This window comes from Pyrenophora tritici-repentis, chromosome 6 (genome assembly GCF_003171515.1).
Source record: "Pyrenophora tritici-repentis strain M4 chromosome 6, whole genome shotgun sequence".
In the NCBI taxonomy this organism is placed as follows: Eukaryota; Fungi; Ascomycota; class Dothideomycetes; order Pleosporales; family Pleosporaceae; genus Pyrenophora; species Pyrenophora tritici-repentis.
The window spans coordinates 1,463,305-1,482,319 of NC_089395.1; the positions used below are offsets into that span (position 1 = coordinate 1,463,305).

The 19,015-nt window shown below is 49.3% G+C and overlaps 8 protein-coding genes across 8 annotated transcripts; 1 reads left to right on the forward strand and 7 right to left on the reverse strand.

The window, feature by feature from the left end:
- Positions 1–85: 85 nt before the first annotated feature.
- Positions 86–2,105, reverse strand: PtrM4_117780 (uncharacterized protein; the record flags this gene model as incomplete). Its single annotated transcript, XM_001935119.1, has 3 exons — positions 86–855; positions 914–1,946; positions 1,998–2,105. The coding sequence occupies 3 exons, from the start codon at positions 2,103–2,105 to the stop codon at positions 86–88; spliced, it is 1,911 nt and encodes a 636-aa protein (XP_001935154.1).
- Positions 2,106–2,972: 867 nt separating this feature from the next.
- Positions 2,973–4,037, reverse strand: PtrM4_117790 (putative NADP-dependent oxidoreductase; the record flags this gene model as incomplete). The annotated part of the gene is made up of 1 exon (XM_001935120.1): positions 2,973–4,037. The coding sequence occupies one exon, from the start codon at positions 4,035–4,037 to the stop codon at positions 2,973–2,975; it is 1,065 nt and encodes a 354-aa protein (XP_001935155.1).
- An 812-nt stretch (positions 4,038–4,849) lies between these two features.
- On the reverse strand, positions 4,850–5,778 carry PtrM4_117800 (Maf, Nucleotide-binding protein implicated in inhibition septum formation; the record flags this gene model as incomplete). The annotated part of the gene is made up of 3 exons (XM_001935121.1): positions 4,850–5,082; positions 5,132–5,513; positions 5,563–5,778. The coding sequence occupies 3 exons, from the start codon at positions 5,776–5,778 to the stop codon at positions 4,850–4,852; spliced, it is 831 nt and encodes a 276-aa protein (XP_001935156.1).
- Positions 5,779–6,672: 894 nt separating this feature from the next.
- Positions 6,673–7,107, reverse strand: PtrM4_117810 (uncharacterized protein; the record flags this gene model as incomplete). The annotated part of the gene is made up of 2 exons (XM_001935122.1): positions 6,673–6,726; positions 6,778–7,107. 2 exons carry the CDS (start codon positions 7,105–7,107, stop codon positions 6,673–6,675), a joined length of 384 nt encoding a protein of 127 aa, XP_001935157.1.
- Positions 7,108–7,549: 442 nt separating this feature from the next.
- Positions 7,550–8,164, reverse strand: PtrM4_117820 (uncharacterized protein; the record flags this gene model as incomplete). Its single annotated transcript, XM_001935123.2, has 1 exon — positions 7,550–8,164. One exon carries the CDS (start codon positions 8,162–8,164, stop codon positions 7,550–7,552), a length of 615 nt encoding a protein of 204 aa, XP_001935158.2.
- An 838-nt stretch (positions 8,165–9,002) lies between these two features.
- Positions 9,003–10,491, reverse strand: PtrM4_117830 (uncharacterized protein; the record flags this gene model as incomplete). Its single annotated transcript, XM_001935124.2, has 3 exons — positions 9,003–10,306; positions 10,355–10,402; positions 10,458–10,491. 3 exons carry the CDS (start codon positions 10,489–10,491, stop codon positions 9,003–9,005), a joined length of 1,386 nt encoding a protein of 461 aa, XP_001935159.2.
- Positions 10,492–11,770: 1,279 nt separating this feature from the next.
- Positions 11,771–13,023, reverse strand: PtrM4_117840 (PAT1 multi-domain protein; the record flags this gene model as incomplete). Its single annotated transcript, XM_001935125.1, has 2 exons — positions 11,771–12,561; positions 12,612–13,023. The coding sequence occupies 2 exons, from the start codon at positions 13,021–13,023 to the stop codon at positions 11,771–11,773; spliced, it is 1,203 nt and encodes a 400-aa protein (XP_001935160.1).
- Positions 13,024–14,724: 1,701 nt separating this feature from the next.
- On the forward strand, positions 14,725–17,308 carry PtrM4_117850 (SUL1, Sulfate permease and related transporter (MFS superfamily); the record flags this gene model as incomplete). The annotated part of the gene is made up of 5 exons (XM_001935126.1): positions 14,725–14,830; positions 14,880–15,601; positions 15,651–15,939; positions 15,991–16,722; positions 16,779–17,308. 5 exons carry the CDS (start codon positions 14,725–14,727, stop codon positions 17,306–17,308), a joined length of 2,379 nt encoding a protein of 792 aa, XP_001935161.1.
- Positions 17,309–19,015: the final 1,707 nt, after the last annotated feature.

Consider the following 19,015-nt stretch of genomic DNA (forward strand, 5'->3'; position numbering starts at 1 on the left):
AATAAAAAGCCCTACAAGCACGCCCACTAGACTGCTGGCTTCAAAGCGAAGCATTGTCCATGACTAACCCTGACACAATCTCTCCTCACGAGCTGGTGGAGGTAAACGTTTCTCTCCTCGTCACCCGAGCGAGTCCAATATCTGCTTCTGTATCCACTCTAGCAGGTGGACTGAACTGAGCCTGTTCCTGTACTGTACTAGATGGAAAATGTCTGCCGAGCCTCCCAGGTTGCTGAGGAGGTTGCTGAATCGATGCCAGTGATATGGCAGAAGAAGCTGGTTGTCCGGAAGATGGCGAAACAGTTCCACTGTCCACCAGCGGAGATACCAATGAGTCTTTTCGCAGCCGCTCGCTCCTTGTCTTTATAAAATTCATGAAGAGAGATACGATATTGACGTTTTTGTACATTACGTAATAAAAGTTGCTATAGATAATGTAGACGAGGAACGTTTTTCCGGCCGTTCTTCTCATCTCCGGGATGTTCACGCCAATACCTATGAAGACGAGCAGACAGCTCTCAGTTAGGCAGTATATGGATGTGTGTTTGGCTATTCGTTTTGCTATGCGTGGTTTGACATGGTCAATGGGCGTGGTGATGAATTTTGGTGCATCTGACTCCAAATTGGACTCTAATGGATTGACTACTTGTTCGATTCCAGGGTGTGATATTTCGTGGGCTGGTTGAGTATGAGTAGAGGACGAGTTGTCCTCGATTACTATTTGTTCCGGTTGGGGTCCGTCAGATGTATGCGTGTCGTCGCTACTGGTCTCTTCATTGTTATTATCCTGACCATTAATCTCGCGGATGGATGCTGTGTTGTTCCTGGGCTCATGGTCGTGTCGCGAGAGTTGCTCTACAAGGTAATGGCATTAGCGTGTGTGCTGTGACACGTAAACATCATGTTTGCTTACCATCCGACATCTCGACAGCCGCCAACAATGTCAAACCCAGCAGTCCTACGGTGACAATCTGTCCAAATCCAAGGATCTGAAAACTTTTTGTTGGCTTTAGTCCACCAAACCATACAGCCTTGATGATACGGCTAATCCCGTAAGCGATCGCCATCAACATTCTGGGTATTTGATGTAAGAATGCATCATAATAATCCCTCAGAGACAGAAACTCCAAGGTAAGCCACACTTTGACCCGTAGCTTCCATGATTCACGCCCATCGTACCGATCTTCTTCTAAAGCGGTAGCTTGTTCATAAACCTCGTTTTCTGAGAAGCCTTTTGGGTAGAAGTAATGGATAAACCAGGTGGATCCAGCCTTGAACAGGTTGTCTTTCGCGGAAATGAGGTATAGATGTATAACAGCTTCAGATTGGTGCCAGAACAGGGCCCAAAGGAGCGTGAATGATTTAAACCATCCGAATTTGACCGTCTTGCCTATATGCGGCGCTTCGAAGATGCATTGTAGGTTATTTCCAACATTGAGTCTCTTTTGAAGTTCGACTGAACTGTTTTCTTTTGTACTAGTATTTACAACGAAAGCAAAGCCGAAGAGGACCAGGAAACCAATAGTGAGGACGACTCGGCAATTTCTCACAAGTTTGTGGTCAAAGAGATACCTTCGCAGTACTTTGAGTGAGACTGCATGCGTAATGACAGCTAAATAAGCAAGGGAAACGACAATGTTAAACTCATAGATGGATATATGACAGCGACTGGCAAGTCCCGCAATCAAGACTGCAATACCAGTCATAAGCTGTTGATCACCCAAGACGACGGCAAGGCCGGTGACGATCCTTGTTCTTCTCTTCTGCTTCGCGGTTGACTCGAACAAAAGGTCGGATTCGTCGAAAGGTCCAAGACGCCTTTTAAGGAGTCGTAGTACGTAGTGGTCAGTAGGTGTCAAAATGTCAAGGGGCAGGCTTTCCTGGAAGTAAGCCCAGATGACGACAGCGAAGAATCCGATAGCTGAGAAAAGAAAGGAGACAAGGACCTGTGTATCAACTTAGTAGAGAGACTGTAAGTTTCTATATAATTTACTTACGCCGATGCCAGCGATGTCTGGATTGATGTCAATTTCGGTATCGCAACCCTCCATCGGTTCGCTGGAGTAGCACTTTTCACAGTTGAGAGAACTTCCACAGCTACCCATATTGTTTTTGGTGTTATGTTGTTTCTGAATAGGCACTTTGATGAGCTTCTCTGTGCTTTTCAAACTCGAATAGATGGACGAAAAGATGAAGCGACAGCGTTTTGGCCCCCGGCAAAAGTAGATCAGCCAGTCTGAAAAAAGACAAGAACTCAGCAAAAGGGAGGTCACAGGAGGCGTCGGTAAACGCTCAAAGATGTTGCACGAGTAAGGCCGTCAGAACTCTTGTAAGCAGAAGATATTCGAACCATTTGTACCGGCAGTGGTTCAGCTATGTGTTGCGCACGACTTCTCAGCCTTCTCAAGCGAACACACCCGAAGGCTGAACCGCATACATATCGAAGCCACCAAAAGGCACCTGTGTGATCGGGTGTGTTCGCAACCTATCATTACTTTCCCGCTTGATAATGCGTATCCTTGTTGGATTGATAAAAAGGCTTGTCGAGCTGAGATAAGTGAGCTGAGGAAATAATCGGCTTACATAATCGGCTTACATAATGGTGAGGTGGTGAAGAAGGCGCACCCGCAAAGTGCGACAGCACCGGGATACCTACGATCACGTGTCCATGACGTCATGACAGACTTTTGAATGTTGGTGGAGGCTGTGCCACCACAAGAGGTTGCAGAAAGAAATGGTTCGTCTGTAGCCGGCAGAAGTAAAGATGACGTGCTGTCAGATCATTATTTGTATATCGTCTTGTATGATGATCTTGCATGGAGATATCCGGTACCAAATAAAAAACTCTGGAATGGCCCATGAAATGACACCAAAAACATCAAAAGCAAGACCGAATCTTATTATTTCATTCATTCATTCAAGTCAAAGCAATCGCTAAACAATATAGCAAAAAAGCTTGCCAACCCATCCACCTACTCCTTACTCAAATCCGCAATCTGCAACACAGCCTTACCAAAGTTCTTCCCCTCCAGCATACCCAAAAAGCCATCAATCGCATTATCAATACCCTCCGTCACGCTAATCTTGGCCTTGAAAGTACCGTCCGCCAACCACTTCTGCAGCTTCTCCTGGTGCTCCTTTGCGTGCTTGGGACCCATGTTCTCGTCTGCGACAATGAAGCCGCGAATAGTGAGGCGCTTGGCAACCACGTTCATGAGGTTGCGAATGGGGTATTGTTCTGCGGGCTTAGTGTTGTACTGCGAGATCATACCGCAAGCGATGATGCGGCCGAAGTTGTTCATGGCGTTGATGGCGGCTTCGAGTTGTTCGCCGCCCACATTTTCGTAGTAGATGTCGATGCCGTTGGGGGCGAGGCGGGCGAGGGCATCTGCGGGTTTTTCCGTCTTGTAGTTGAAACCCGCGTCGAAGTTGAGTTCGCTCTTGATGAAGTCGAGCTTCTTGTCGTCGCCGACGCTGCCGATGACGGTGAGGCCCTCGTGCTTTGCGAGTTGGCCGACGAGCTGGCCGACGGCTCCCGAGGCGGCCGAGATGAAGATTGTCTCGCCCTTCTTGGGTTGGCCGATCTCGTAGAATGAGGACCAGGCGGTGAGGCCGGGCATGCCTAGGGGGCCGAGAAAGTACTTGGGGTCGAGGTTGTAGGGGTTCTCAAGTTTCCGGCATCCGGCTACAAGGTCCTTGTTGAGGATAGAGTACTCCTCGATCGGAGTGACGCCGGTTGTGATGAGCGTCTCGCCTTCCTTAAACTTGTCGCTGTTGGACTTTACAACCTTGAAGATGGATCGGTTGGTGATGGGCTTGCCCAGCTCAAAGGGAGGAGAGTACGACTTTGATTCTGGGGCACGCATGCGTCCACGCTGGTAAGGGTCGAAGGACGCATAAAAGTTCTTTACTAGCAGACTGCCCTCTGGTAGGCTCTGGTCGAGGTCGATAGGTCGGTCCTCAATGGTGAGGTCCTGTCCCGGCTTTGGCCATCCCTCGGGAATCTGCTTGAAGATGAGGCCCTTGTTCTGAACCATTGTGAATTATGTGCTTGGTGTGTTTGGGTATAAAAATGAAGCAATTGGGTATCAAAAGACAATGTTGAAAGGGTAGTGGAATTGGGTTGATGAAGGTTGAAAAAAGGCAGCAACGAGCACCTAGATATACTCCAGCATGTAGCAACTAGTTAAAATTGTGATTTCACCGCCGAGAGAAAGACCCTGATTGCATCATCCAGAAGGGGCGAAGGAGGCGTCAGGCAAAGGCTAGTCGTAACACTGCATGTCGGGCAATGACGGGCAAAGTGTGCAATCCGTCCGGTTCTGGAAGGGAGTGGAAGCCATGCTTCGGTCGGATATCTCAACACGGAGCACAAATCTTGTAGCAAATGCAGAACCTTCGCGACAACGTTGAACAACACGAAGCCATGACGAGGTTTGCGCCGGGAGTGGGCCGTATCGGGCAAGGCGGCCGCCAAGCTGAAACTATGCCGAGGTAAGTGGGGTTGATTGGTAATGGAGGGGAGTTTACATTTCTCAGCGGTAACCAGCTATGGTAGGTAGAGTGCTGAATGGAAAGCTTGATGTGATGGTGAGATTAGTTATTCTAGTCGACATGGCATTTCCAATCTGTTTCAGGCTTCGGCGCCTGCTTACCATTCGGCCCTAAACACTACGGACGCACCGCAAGCACCCTCGGCCGATTGTTCAACTCCCCATGTAATGCTGTTGATGTGTTTGTATATTGTTAATCCTACTAAGCCTGTCTAATACGCCAGCTGAACGCTTCATATACCATGAAAAAAATCTTCTACCTGCTTAGTGAGCTTGGGAAGCTCAGTACCGAACAATTATTCATCGCCCTCTGTGCTATCCACAAAGAAGTCGTCCCCTTGTTCTTCCTCGGGCACCATGACCTTCTCAATGAGCTTCAAAGTAGCCCGTAGCGGTAGCCCAACAACATTATCATACGATCCTTCTATACGCTCGATGAGTATGGACCCGCCAGACTGAATGCCGTAGCCGCCTGCTTTGTCATTGCCGTCGCGTGTTTTGACGTATGCGAGGATAAGTTCGTCGGTAACTAGGTTATGTTAGTCCTCATTCAAGGCCATTGCGGGAGGAATGTTTACCAGTAGGATCAAATCGGACCGTCGTCTCCTCAACATGGGTTTCCATCGCATAGCCAGGCTCGACAGCCGATTCCAACGGTCGCATCACCGCAACAGCCGTCATGACCTTGTGCTCGCCCTGATCTCTCAGCATCTTCAACATGGACAGATGGTCCGCCTCGCTCCGTGGCTTCTCCAGTATCCGTCCATCGTGTGATACTATTATTGTATCTGCAGCGATCAAGATTCCCGGTTCACCCCTCTCTGCATTGTTGATCTCCGTTCTGTAGACATCGTGCGCTTTGGCGGATGCGGTTTGGAGCACGTAGTTCAGGGCGCCGAGAGAGTGGTCTAAGTTCTCTGCGAACTTGGAGGGGACTACATCGATCTTTGTCAACCCGACCTATCTGGAATTAGCTGCGCCTTCTCTGAAGCACCAGGGGTAGTAGTACCTGTGCTAGAAGTTGTCTCCGCCTTGGTGATGCGCTCGCAAGCACAACTCTGGATCCTCTCAACTCATTCAATGCGGGCAAGTTCAGCGGAGGAGGAGGACCTGGTGGTGGTCTCCTGGCTTGTGATGCTGATCTGTTGTGTGCTAGTGGTGACTTTCGTGCATCTTCATACGACGGTGGAGGTTCCGACGGGAGTAGCGGCTCCTTGACGTCCATGGCGACTCCTTGACGATGGATAACGATTACGGCGTGATTCCAAGCTTATTTTTCAGGGCGATGGATTCGAGAGCAAAGATGCGCGTCCTTCAGGGGCGTTGTGGTGTGTTGTGGTGCAATTGGAAGTGTTTATTTGGAATAAGAGGTCTTTGAGTTCGTCGACAGGCACGGCCCGGACGACGCCACTGATGATCGGCGCGGTCGGCTTCCTCGATTGGTCTCACTAGGAGACTACATCAACACAAAACAAAAAACAAGACTTCAAACCAGCAGATGCAATACGTCAAAAAGTCTTCGACTCAACATGCACCGACTTTTTGATTGATTGTATACCTTCAGAACAAAACGTGATACTCATGAGCACACCACTAATACTACTGAGTCTATTCTAGCTCGGACTGATCTCATACTGAGCATGCAGGCTATTCCAACTCGCCAATTATTAATACCGTTGCTTCTAGTTCAACCCGAATTAGGCCAGGTTTTCGTTGAGAGAACTGTGTCGAGGGTGCTTTGGTCAGTCTCAGTGATAGCGACCGCCCATACTTTTTAGACAACTGGAGTATTCTACAAACAAAAAGAGGCTTCAACGGAGAAGTTCCAACGTTTTCCCCAATCCTATAAGCAAGAGCATCATTTCGACGGCGTTTCACTCGAAGATGAGGTACACCGTGAATAACTTCTAGCTCACCGCGTGTATTACAGTCCTACCTCATCTTAGCAACCAGCATGCGGAATAACTATGTTATTGAATCAAAGTTTGTAGGTACAACTCGTCTAAGCGATAGATATTCCCATTCAGTCTACTATGATAGTTTCATGATGCCTAGTAGAAAAGCATACATTGGAAGAAGCAAGCACCAGGGACTGACAGCTCATGAGCACACCAACTCGTCAACAGACATGACCCGCTGCACGAAGTCCCTCGCATCCATTCCCAAAGCGACCCTACCATTCTGTTAGCACAATTCATCTTGCGCTGCTTGGAAATACTCTTACAGTAACATTAATCACGTAGAATGTGACGAAGAACAGCGAATACCATCCGAAAGACCGAATCCAATATCGTGGCCGCGGCTTAGGGTAGTACCTATCCCCCAGCCAGTCAAGCAGGGGTATAGTGACGAAAGAGTTCATCAAAGCAGCAAAGAACATGACACCTTCCATGAACGCTTTTTCGTCTCGGGCATTCACGGTAAAGAAGCTTAGGGAAGGCGGGATGTGCAGGGTGTCGATTTCAAATCGTGAGACGGTGACTGCGAGGGCGTGCATTGCTGAGAAGAAATAAGACACGTTGGCCTCATCGGGAGAGGCGGCGGGTGGGTGCATGGTGAATTGGGGTTTGGATGTTGCGGATAGGATGTTGAAGTGAAACGGTGGTGATTTTGCTCATGGGTTTTGTACGGAGGGCGGGATTGTGAACCATGGTTGGGCGGGTCAGTCGACCAAATCTTCTACATATTGCCGAGTAAGTCTTCCCGGTAATTGTAGTAATTAAAGGCTACGATAAATCACATCACAGACCGCTTTGGACTGTCTCCCGCTACACAGGAAACGTGGGCCAAGTGTGACATCTCAGATCTCAGATAATGCAGCCGACGCCGATCGCTTTGGTAACTCCCCTCAATCCACAAAAGGTAACCAATCAATCCATCATTCTGCGCAGAATCGTATTCAGCATGGCGTCCCGATCCAGTTGAGGTCTTTGACGTGCAAAGTCTTCCCGCCTTCCCACAGCTCTCACCTTCTCATTACACGTGATCCCCGTAACTCAATACCTGACCTGGGCCTGAGGAAGTGTAGGCGTGAACGGCGCATTATAATACGGATACATGTTCCGTTCTGTCATTCTCGCCCCCCATTTATACATATCCTCCTCGGTCCTATCCAGAATCCCATGGAAGAAAACAAAACGACACTCTCCAGCCACGACCTCCCAACCCAGATATGCCTTGGCAATCTTCAATCCCATATACGGGCCACGAACAAACCCTAGCTCAGTATGCGTACCCAATTCGTAAACTTGTCCCGCCTCTCTACCATCCAGGTCGACGACGGTACGAAACTCATGGTCAATCCCCGTTATGGCAAACTCCAGGCCAACTGGGCTTCCGTCATGGCCCCAGCGATATCCTAGTCGCAGAGTACCAGCGCTCCACGTAGCCGCAAATTGCTCTGTCCAGAGGTGTGAATAGTTGTGCTTGTGGAATACCATCCAGTCTGGTGAGTACAGGGTGTACTCGCCGCGAACTATGTTTTGCGGCACGTCGATGACTGGGCCGTCTGTGATCTGTGGTTGCATTGTTTGGGCGAGATTATTTAGGGCGTACATGAACTCGTCGAAGTACTTTGTTGCTTTTGCGTGGGCCCGGTGGAAGGCGTGCATGGGAGTGCGTACTGGTTGGGTGACGACTATTTTCTCGCCTTCGCTCTCGGTCGTGGAGTCGGCTTCCTTGATTTGCTCCTCTTCTTCGATGCGGTATCGGCGCTGTTATCCTGATACTCTTCTTCTTCAGCGGAGCTCATCTCCTCCTCTTTAATCTGCACAGGCGTGATGGCACGCGACTTCTGATGATACCGAGTACGAAGCGGAGTGCCAATATCACGAGGGGCCTCGGTGTCAGTTCCTTAAACCTCGTCGTCTTCATCTGCCTCGCTCAATTCCTCCTCTTTGATCTTCACGGGCGTGAAGGCGCGCGCTTTCTGGTAATGCTGAACATGGCGTACAGTGTCAATGTCATGACTGGTCGCGGGAGCAGGAATCACCTGCTTTGGAATGGTGGGGAAGTAGGTCCTCAGGTCGCCATACTTCTGCGTTGCTGTTGCTGTTGCTGTTGCTGCAAGCGATTAAATACCTCATTCTTCCTAGCCATGCTATATAATGCGCTTACTCTTTTTAGCCCGTCACCTACGCTTGTTTGGGGCCATGGGAGCCATTGGGTCGTGCGATGTTGTTTTGATGGCGAGCTCGTGAGTTCAGTCGGGTCTTAGGTAAGATGAAAGGTAATGACGCGTACATGCTGGCCCCGCGTGAAGGAGACCTACATATATACGCGTCAATCACGCGCTCATAGTAAGAAGTTGATATGGGGGGATGTTTCAAGATTTATTGAATCGGTTTGAGGTATTGAGGTGGTTGGTGAATTTGGTGGGTGGTTGGGATTGTCTTGGTGCAAGGTAGACTTGCGAAACTCTCTCTTTCTCTTGCTATTGTACAGGAAAATCTAGTAATCCATGTCCCAAGCATGAAATGGGTAATGGGCCTCCGTGTCCGAGTAATATGACTCCTCACTATCCGTATCTATTTCCCCCTTTTTGGGGCGTATCCGTGGCATCCTGCTTCTCTTGCTGTGCGTCATGGGAGTGCGGTCGCCGTCAATATGCCCTTCACAATCTTCATCGTAGCATGTCTTGTTGTTGTGAGTCGCGGAACGAAAAGGACCCCTGTCAGGTGCGTCCCAGTCATAATACTGTCCGCAGTCGATCCATTTGCCCTTCTTCTTTGCCCATTCATCCTCTTTCTCGATTTTGGTCTTCTCGCTGAAGACGCCAGTGAAAGTGAAATCCCCAACCTCCGCCCCATTAACGGCCTTTGCAGGAGAAGTTGTTGTCATGTATCCATTGCCGCAGAAGGTTATTTTCAGCATTATGGTTGCCCCAGTCCGTTTCCCGTTGATACTTGCCTCGGCGAGGTGTAGTCTGGAGTGGGGAGAAACCGAGCTTGGAGTATAGCCAGACACGTTCCAGACATATCCATCGGGCATTCCGTAAAACGTCATTTGTCCAAGGAAGCCATCATATCCCGTCCCGTGCTTTTCGTCATGATGGGTGATGGAGAGTTTTCCGCGATTGAATTTGACCTCATTTGGATGTCCGCACATCTTTTGTTGGAATTTGAGATAATCGGTGGAGTAGAGATGCCAGTCGCCTTTTAATTCCTGGATAGATAGATCCTCGCCCTCCCCGATCACTTTTTCAAGCCAGCTGATCATTGCTTTACCCTTGGACGAGTACTCTTTGTGCTTCTTGTAGGAGCACTTTCGCCTATAGGTCGCCTCGAGTTGGTAATCAGAATCGTCATCGTCTATAGGTTCGTCTAGCAAATCAGAATCACTATCTTCGTCGCCCGGGGCGATAGCAACACGAGACTGCGACGAATCGTTGTTGTCGTATTTGGCGTACATGTTGTCGCTGTCCTCAGCATATTCATCAGGCTCGGGATTTTGATTCTGAACAGATGCTGTGCTGCGAGGCTCGTTGTAGTCATGGATATTTGAGGTTCCTTCTGGTGGAGCTTGGTGGTGATGTATTCGACGTAGTTCTGAAAACAATCGATCTAGCTCGGGAATATTATAAGTAGCTATAGTAAAATAGATCGATGAAACTATGGTGAACTCCATAAGCTTTTTGGCGAGTGGTGATTCGATGTCCTTGCGTTTCTTGAGTTCCTGATAGCTTCGCAAAGCAATGGTAAAGATCTCGTAACGATCTGCATCATCGGATACAGCGACCCCATCGATGTTCAAATCTAAGATATGTAAGTAGTAGCTTTCCAGCCATGCAGGTAGGTACAAACAGGTGCTAAGGCCCACCATATCCTTATACCATCGATCCCGGAATTTTTCTGTTGCCGTCAGTCGCATGTCATCCCGAGGTCTTCAAGAGTTATGTCCACTTACGGATTGTCGCGGCATCCATCGTGAGACTATCCATCTTGAGGAGTAAAGCTGTGCACTCCCAACTTCAGATCGAGGGTGGGTATGATGGTCACAGCAGCCCATTTGGTTTTCGTGATAAGTAGTATCTTGTCTCCATAGCAACCTCGGATCCCGTTCATAAGTAAAAGTTTAGACAGGCGTTTCATGCATCGATGTTACGCTAATTGCATGGAGGCGGTGGCGCTGGGCGGGGTTCAGCAAATTCCCTTGGCTATATCAAGCCAACCCGCGCAATTTGCTCTACATCCAGTTTTGCTTTTTGTTACGTATCTCCTCATGTGGTATACCAAAAAGCAACATTTCAATTTATCCTGCATCTAGGCGTGCGCCACCAAAACACACTTAGGCAATTATTGCCTGCCTGTTGATTAACAGCCAGAGAGGTTGGGGAAAGGATCTCGCACCAGGCATCGGATATATCCGTCCACTTCCCATGGCTTTGGTTGTTTGGATGAGTGCCCTAACTAAATTTACCAGGCGAATCTTGTATTAATATGGATCTGGATCTGGACCGGGGCACACATCTCACTTCCCAGGGATCAATCCATGTTACGTCATCTCATCGCTAAAGGCGTTCTTGCATAACTGCGTCCTGGCGTCTAATGTTCCTGCAAAATGTAATGATGCCCTCATTCTCACCACATCGCGTCGCTGGGAACTACATCAACATTTTTTTCATATAGCATGTAAACGATCCCGCGTTTCAGCATTCCCACGCCATCTGCGGATCTCATGGTGGCATTAGGATACCCATGACCCGGGAAAGCCACTCCTTCTCCTGATACCATGGAATATATACCATCGACACCGATGAACTCATCTTACTCACACCCGCCAATCGCCTCTGTGGGTGTGCTCACCTCGAACTATTCCCATTGTCAATTGCAATGGAACTTGTAGTAGAGGCCGAATTGCTAACACCCTGTCGATGCGCAGCTGTCTAGATAAGCAAATGCTAGCGAGACATGACGTCTAAAAGCACACATGACACCACACATGTACAAGGAGGAAATACACGTTGATCACCTGCTCGAGAACCAACCTAATTGTAGTGAATACCGCCATAACGTCATATATGACTTCTAAACCTACTTCCGTACCCGATGTCTCCCACCACCCTTCATCGCTTACTCTCACCCCTGTCTATCCGTATACATAAGCCTATCCTTCTCATTGAACACACTGCCATGATCATCGGATAGCCGGCATTTATACAAGGGATGAAGACGAATGTCAGTACGATAATCGGTAGCGAGGCCACCAAACGCGTCTCTCTATTTAGCCACCTCGTCCTTTCTGTCTGGTGAACGTGTAGCTTTGTCATCCTTGCTGTCTTGGCCTCGAGCTCGCTCAAACCACATCTTTCGCAGATGGTCAAACGAATCGCTGCTTTCGAGCGCTAGTCGCAACTTGCTTTGAAGGTCCGCGGGCTTGGGATATGTCTTGAAAGGAGGACCCTTCGGTCGGTGAGTGTTGTCTCTGGGAACTTCATCTCCTATGTGAAGTTCGCGGGATAGAACTTGTCGGGGCGTAGCGGCCGGGGGTGGAGGTGGAGGTTGACCGCTGTCTAATCGGCTTGAGTACTTGCTAACAAGCAGTAGTTCCTTTGTTGCGTATGATGGGATGAAATGGCAATACGGCGGCTCAACCTCTGACTTGCAATGCGTAGTTTGGGCAGTCTGCTTCGGGGGCACGTCCTGGGTGTGACGCTGGACTGAAGGCCTAAAAATTGGGGCTGTTGCAACGAAGACTTTGTCTTGAGACTTAAGTACCAATGTAGCGTCCTCATTCTTCCTTTTCTTTTCAGGCGTGGGGGTATATGTAGCTGCGCGTGCATTCAGGGCAGGAGCTTTGTGGCGGTGGTCTTGCGCGATTGTCGCTATATCCCCTTCACCTTGCATTCTTTCGAGCTTTTCAAAGAACTCTTCGGATTGCGTTGGATCTGCTCTGTATCGCATAAAGCTGATAGCGGCGAGGGATATATGGAATCCCTGTTCTAGCTGACCGACTCGGCACTTCTCGAGCTTTTTATCCACCCAGTCGTTTACAGTTCGGCTCCAGTACACTGTAGGATATTAGAAACCGTACAATATGAGTGTTCAGGTAAAATTTTACATATGCTTACGTGGTCGGTCGGCACGACACCCAGCAACAGATGCCATTCATCATGTGGGACGTTCTCCTTGCCGTTTTGTGCCGTCGGGTGATGTTGTGACTGTGATTCGTGCTGTACTTGCACTGGCATATGCACTGAATTTTGCGATACAGGGGTTTTAGCGTCATGCGGGTGTCCAAAAGGCGCGTAGTTTAGCAGCCCCAGTAGCTGCTGTGTCTGTCCGCAGGAGGACTGAGAATACTGGTTTGGGTACGGATAAAGTTGTGGGTTCTGCTTCAACTGTTGCGCTTCTGAAGCAGGATATGTGGGTAGCTGTGGCAACTGTTCGTTTTGCATGTGTTGCTGTGCGGGATGCTGATCTTGTGGCGTATGAGGGTCTCGCCTTGATACAACTGAGTGTTGGCTGTGCATCGTTATGATGAATGAAGCCTGCTGTTGCTGCGATATATGAGATGCGACCCAGCTACCTGAGGAGGTGTGATATTTGTCAAGGCTCTCGACACAAGCGTGACTGCTAGATGGCGATAGGTTCAGTGTCCAACATGACGATATTCACCTTTATGCGATACCTCGTTCTAGTATTTCCGTTTTGTTTGTATGACTAGAACATTGTTGTGTCTTCTCATTACATTCTTGTACATGTTCTCTTCTTTCAGGCATTGGCCGATTTTCACTACCAGGTGAGGTTTCGCAGCGTTTGATCTGTATGCGCGTGTAGATTTGTATCAGTCCGAGGGTATGCGGGGGAAGAGACCGGATACGTGTGTGCCATGATGATAATGTGCGATGGTAATGACTGAAAAAGTGAGGCGACACCAGGCAAGTGACAGCCTGTGGGTTACCTTGCCCTCTCATCCAAACTCCAAAGTCTAGTGCCACGTCCTACAACTTAATTTCGACAGTCGCCTATCATCAGAAATTCATGATAGTTTGGAGTGAGAGTTTCCGGGGGTAGAGTACATGGTACAGTACAAAATAGCAATTTATTTGACGAGCGGACGAGAATTTGTGAAGAGAGAGTTGTAGGACACGATGGCATGTTCGGCACGTGTGTGTGTGTGGATATCGCACCAGACTGGGATATGCTCGCTGGGATCGATGTGGGGACAGACAACACTGCGCTAATGCGGCTACGGCATCTAGGGACGCCTCCTGGGACGTGCCAATACCGCCGAACGGATGTCGCAATTCTTGGTATCGATTACGAATGTTAGCCACACTTCACACATCAGAACTGAGTGCACGCAAAAGACAGGCGTATAGACGCACATCGTCCTGTTCCATATCCGCACGACATGAGCAACTTGATATAGCGTTGGAGCCATCGACTGGCACTCTATATCGAAGACTACTCACAAAATACAGCATTTTGCAACCGGAACCACCCGGCCAAGTCCAACACCCCACGCGATCTGCGATCGCCGGGACTGGATGATATCTCTCAGCTTTCGCCAGCCCAGCCCTAACAAGCTCAGCGCTTTGCTCGTCCCAGCATTACCAAGTCCTTGTCTCCCTTTGCCGATAACAAATATCTCGCTCAACATAAGCACGCCATGGTCGGGTGGTTTCCAGCGATGTCAGCTCTTTGTTGTGATTCGCACGGCGTGCCTCACCAACTAGCATTGTCCCTGCCAAGTTGTATGTGCCGTCTTGACGGTCGGTTGTTTCTTGGAATACGACAAGCCACAGCCTTTACAGCTGTATCTCCGCCTGAATTCGAAAATCATAGCGTAGTCTGTCCTTCTACGCCATCTCAGCATATGGCACCATTTCTCCACGGGATTTTTCATACAACACCCTATAAGACTGCTCCAAATTTCAATGATTCTACATGATTCTTGCACCCCCAACACCTAACCACCTGCAGGCGAATCCATAAATTGCCTCACCTTCTTCTTTACAGTGCTGTCCCATCGGCGTACCAACCCGAAGAAACGCCGGTCAGCTGATGGTCAGGGACCTCCCTTCAAATATCATCAACTCTGTCCTCCCTCTGCACGCCACCTTACCCTGCTCGGCATCAGACACGGCTTGGAGATACTGCAAGGCTGGCTTGTCTTGAATACAAGCCTTCCAAAAACTAGGGTATAACCACTATCACGACTACCTGACATGGCAGCAGCTGGTAAGAATGCCGCCAAGATCCTTGGGATAAGCCTCGACTACCGAAACGAGCCCGAGGTTCCTAGGGCTGGTTCAAGCACCTTTGTGGAGACTTGTGAGTACCACAACCGTCAATCGATACGCAGAACTGAAGAAAGGAACAGATACAGAGCGTGAGCCGACAGCACGGGAATGGCTTTCGCAGTTCAAGCCATCAGCAGCTGCCATCAAGCGTTACACAAGGAGCTTGTTTCCATTCCTCGACTGGATATTCCACTACAATCTGACATGGCTGTTCGGAGACTTCATCGCCGGCGTTACAGTTGGATTTGTTGTAATACCTCAGGGCATGGCGTACGCTTTGCTAGCGAAATTGCCTCCTGAATATGGTTTATACACCAGCTTTGTCGGGTTTATCCTTTATTGGGCATTCGCTACGTCCAAGGACATCACCATCGGTACCGTTGCCGTCATGAGCACCATTGTCGGAAATATTGTCACCAAGGTCCAAGAAAAACAACCAGAGATTCAAGCCGTGGACATTGCTAGAGCACTATCCGTCATCGCTGGCTCAGTTTTGCTGTTCATTGGTCTTGCACGATTAGGCAGAATTGTCGAAATCATTCCTCTGGTCGCAATCAGCTCATTCATGACCGGGGCCGCAATTTCCATTGGAGCTGGTCAGGTCCCAGCACTTATGGGCATTACTGGGATCAACACTCGTGGACCTACGTACCTTGTGATCATAGACACTCTCAAAGGCCTTGGACGCACAAAACTCGACGCAGCTGTAGGCCTAAGTGCTCTTGTAATGCTCTACGGCATACGCTTCTTCTGCAACTTCATGTCGAAGAAGCAACCGTCCAAGCAGAAGATATGGTTCTTCGTAAGTTTCGCGCATCCGATGGCAGCTTGCAAACTAAAATTTCTTCTAGACTAGCACGCTGCGCATGGCGTTTGTTATTATGCTATACATCATGATCGGCTGGCTTGCAAACAAAGACATCAGAGGTCTCCATGATGGGAAGAACGGTGTCAAGCTCGCGAAATTCAAGATCTTGGGTCACGTGCCTAGAGGCTTTCAACATGCTGGCGTGCCGAACATGGATACCAAGATTATCTCTGCCATTGCTCCTGATATCCCAGTCACAGTCATCGTCCTGATTCTCGAGCACATTGCCATATCGAAATCGTTCGGACGAATCAACAACTATGTCATCAATCGTAAGTTGTTCTAACATCTGTATCTTAACGAGTACTAATGCTGTACCTTAGCTTCGCAGGAGCTTGTAGCAGTCGGCTTCACCAACGTCATCGGGCCATTCCTGGGAGCCTATCCTGCCACGGGATCGTTTTCGCGTACTGCTATCAAGTCGAAAGCAGGCGTTCGTACTCCGCTTGCCGGAATCTTCACAGCGGTCATCGTCCTCTTGGCCTTGTACGCCCTAACGGCTGTCTTCTTCTACATTCCCTCGGCTGCACTCGCAGCCGTCATCATCCATGCTGTTGGAGATCTCATCACCGAGCCCAATGTCATCTACCAATACTGGGAAACCAGTCCTCTAGAGGTCGTCATCTTCTTCGCGGGTGTCTTTGTCACCATCTTCACGAACATCGAAAACGGCATTTACGTCACGATCGCTGCTTCTTTCGCCCTACTTTTATGGCGCATGCTTTTCACACATGGAACTCTACTCGGAAAGGTGAAGATCTGGCGTGCCACCCCAGACACGGTAGCCAACAGAGAGGGCAGCGACTTCTTACTGGGACCAGATTCCTCTGTTCGCGAAGCATTCATCCCAGTTAGTCACAAAGACGGCTCAAATTCTCTCATCGATATCGAGTCTCCATACCCTGGTATTCTGATCTACCGCTTTACCGAGGGCTTCACATATCTCAACCAACAGGGCTACATGGACGAGCTCGTACATCACGCGCAAACGATTTCCCGCCCGACTACGCTTGACCGGTACTCCAAAATTGGTGACCGGCCCTGGAATGATCCCGGTACGTCGTCTTGAATTGATTAGTCCTTTTATACAATACTGACTTCATGCGCCAAGGTCCGCGTCGTGGAAAGCCTATCAACACAGATGATAACCGGCCAATCCTCCGCGCCATCATTTTGGATTTCAGCGCTGTCAACCACGTCGACGTCACATCAATTCAAGGTCTCATTGACGTACGCACACAACTGGATCGCCATGCCGCGCCTGAAACGGTAGAGTGGCACTTTGCATCTGTCAACAACCGCTGGACAAAGCGTGCGTTGACGACGGCGGGTTTTGGATACATCGACCGCGAACGTTTTGCCGCCCGCCAACACTGGAACCCAGTCTACAGCTACGCACCTTTGGTCAATGCCACCCCCAGAGTGCATGACCCAGAGGCACAAGACGAGATTCGCACCGTCGATCCAGAGAAGCGCTCGGCGGCTGTCAAGGTCACTACTGTTCATGGACAGAATAGGCCGTTCTTCCACATCGATGTGCCGGCAGCTGTTGAGAGTGCTATAGCTAATGTGCATAGTAAGCTGGCAAATACCAGCTCTGGAAGCTTTGAGAAATCGGAGTTTACCACCAAACAGGAGTAGGCTGGGACGAAATGGGTGGTATATACGTATATCTTTTGAATACATACACACTTGTCTTTTCACCATGATGCATGTTTCCAGAAGTCATGGACGACTGCCTCAAGATCCTCATACTAGCACCCCTTAGAAGACCTGGCTGGCTGAAATTATCACAGGATAGATTTGCGTCGCATCAGCCTCAGCTCCAGCATAGACTTTTTCCTCAATGTTGTTTCGCGTTATCGTGAATGGCGTGACGAGGCGTCAACAATAATGGTGATGAGCTTCGTAAGATCAGAGGCGAGAACCTCAAAGGAATAGGGAGATTCGAAGGGTCGAAGAGGCGTTCGCGTCCGCCATTGTCCTATGCAGCGTATATTGGAGGCGGCTTTTGTAGACTTTACGTCATCGTCGAGTTTCATGTCGCAGACAGGCGTCCATGGCTGCGCGCCTTCTTTTATGAGCAAAAGGAAAACACGCACATGTCACGACGCCACGTATAGCAGGGTTTTCTATGCCGTCCACAACATGATCGAAACATGGTGGAAGTTAAATGTATGTTGTACGCCATTCGGCAGGCTTTTCCAACATTGATCACACTCGTATCCAGCTCCGTCCTACAAATAGTAAGCCGCAGGAGAACTGCGGAACCGTCCAAATGGGTACTAAAATGTTTCAACACTTGGACGTATTAATATACACCTCATGCGCCTAACGCATGCCCGTGAACAAGAACCGGGACGCTGGACAAACGGCGAGGCAGGTTCCCACAACTGGTGCGAGCAGCGGACGGCGGAAGGGACGGACAGATGGTGGGGCTTACTAATTGAAACGCTAGAAGCCCTATTTGGAGACAGCATACGCAAGGATATCCAAGTAGCAACTTCATCTACTTTCTCTTTCCATCTTACATGTCTAAATTACATGCTCCCTTTTCGCATCAATGCATACGAATACGGCCGGAGTAGACAACAGGTTCTAGTTAGACGATTTGCGCAGACTGAGATTGACTTCATCTGCATGCCAGCACGATCTCCAGCAGTCAGGTAGTTTGGTTGTTCCCTCCCGATAACCCCGACGGTGGACCGAAAGGAATGACGACTTGTACAAATTAATTATCGCACCCCAACCAATGAGCGCTCCTTTCCCAAGGAAATCCAAGCTCTCCGCCCTTCGCTAGTGATGAATATCGGTATGATTCTGAAACCGCGCTAAACATTCCCCATTGTGCCCCATCGTCGTTTTTTCCAACAACATCATTAATCTCTAGGGTGTGAGGGCTGACGACACCTGTTGTACCACCATAGGACATGTAATCTCTTTGTACCGACAGCTGACCCCAGCCCGCAGGCTGGCACACTCAAGCTTTCCTGCGGAGCTTTTATTAAAATCTCGTTTGTGCACCCCGCTGCCGAGTCCTTTTGCCAAATCTCCGCGCCACTCGGCTTTGAGCGAACCCTAGTACGCTTTGCAGCATGTAAGCAGCCGCAAAGCCGCCGCATATATGAAAGTCAATCTAGATAGCCATGTTTTGCAACACCGAGAATCACTATAAGCAAGTCAGTTGGATGTGGGCGGGTTTCTTGCCGTGGCCACACATGTTCGAGCTGCGTCCGCGTTTGTAAAGGCGTTGATTACGTATGTGGGCGTTGGTGTGGATCCAGTCTTCATTTCGGTTAGAGGAAGCCGTACAACCGGCGGAAGTAGATGAAAGGTTCATGTGCGGTA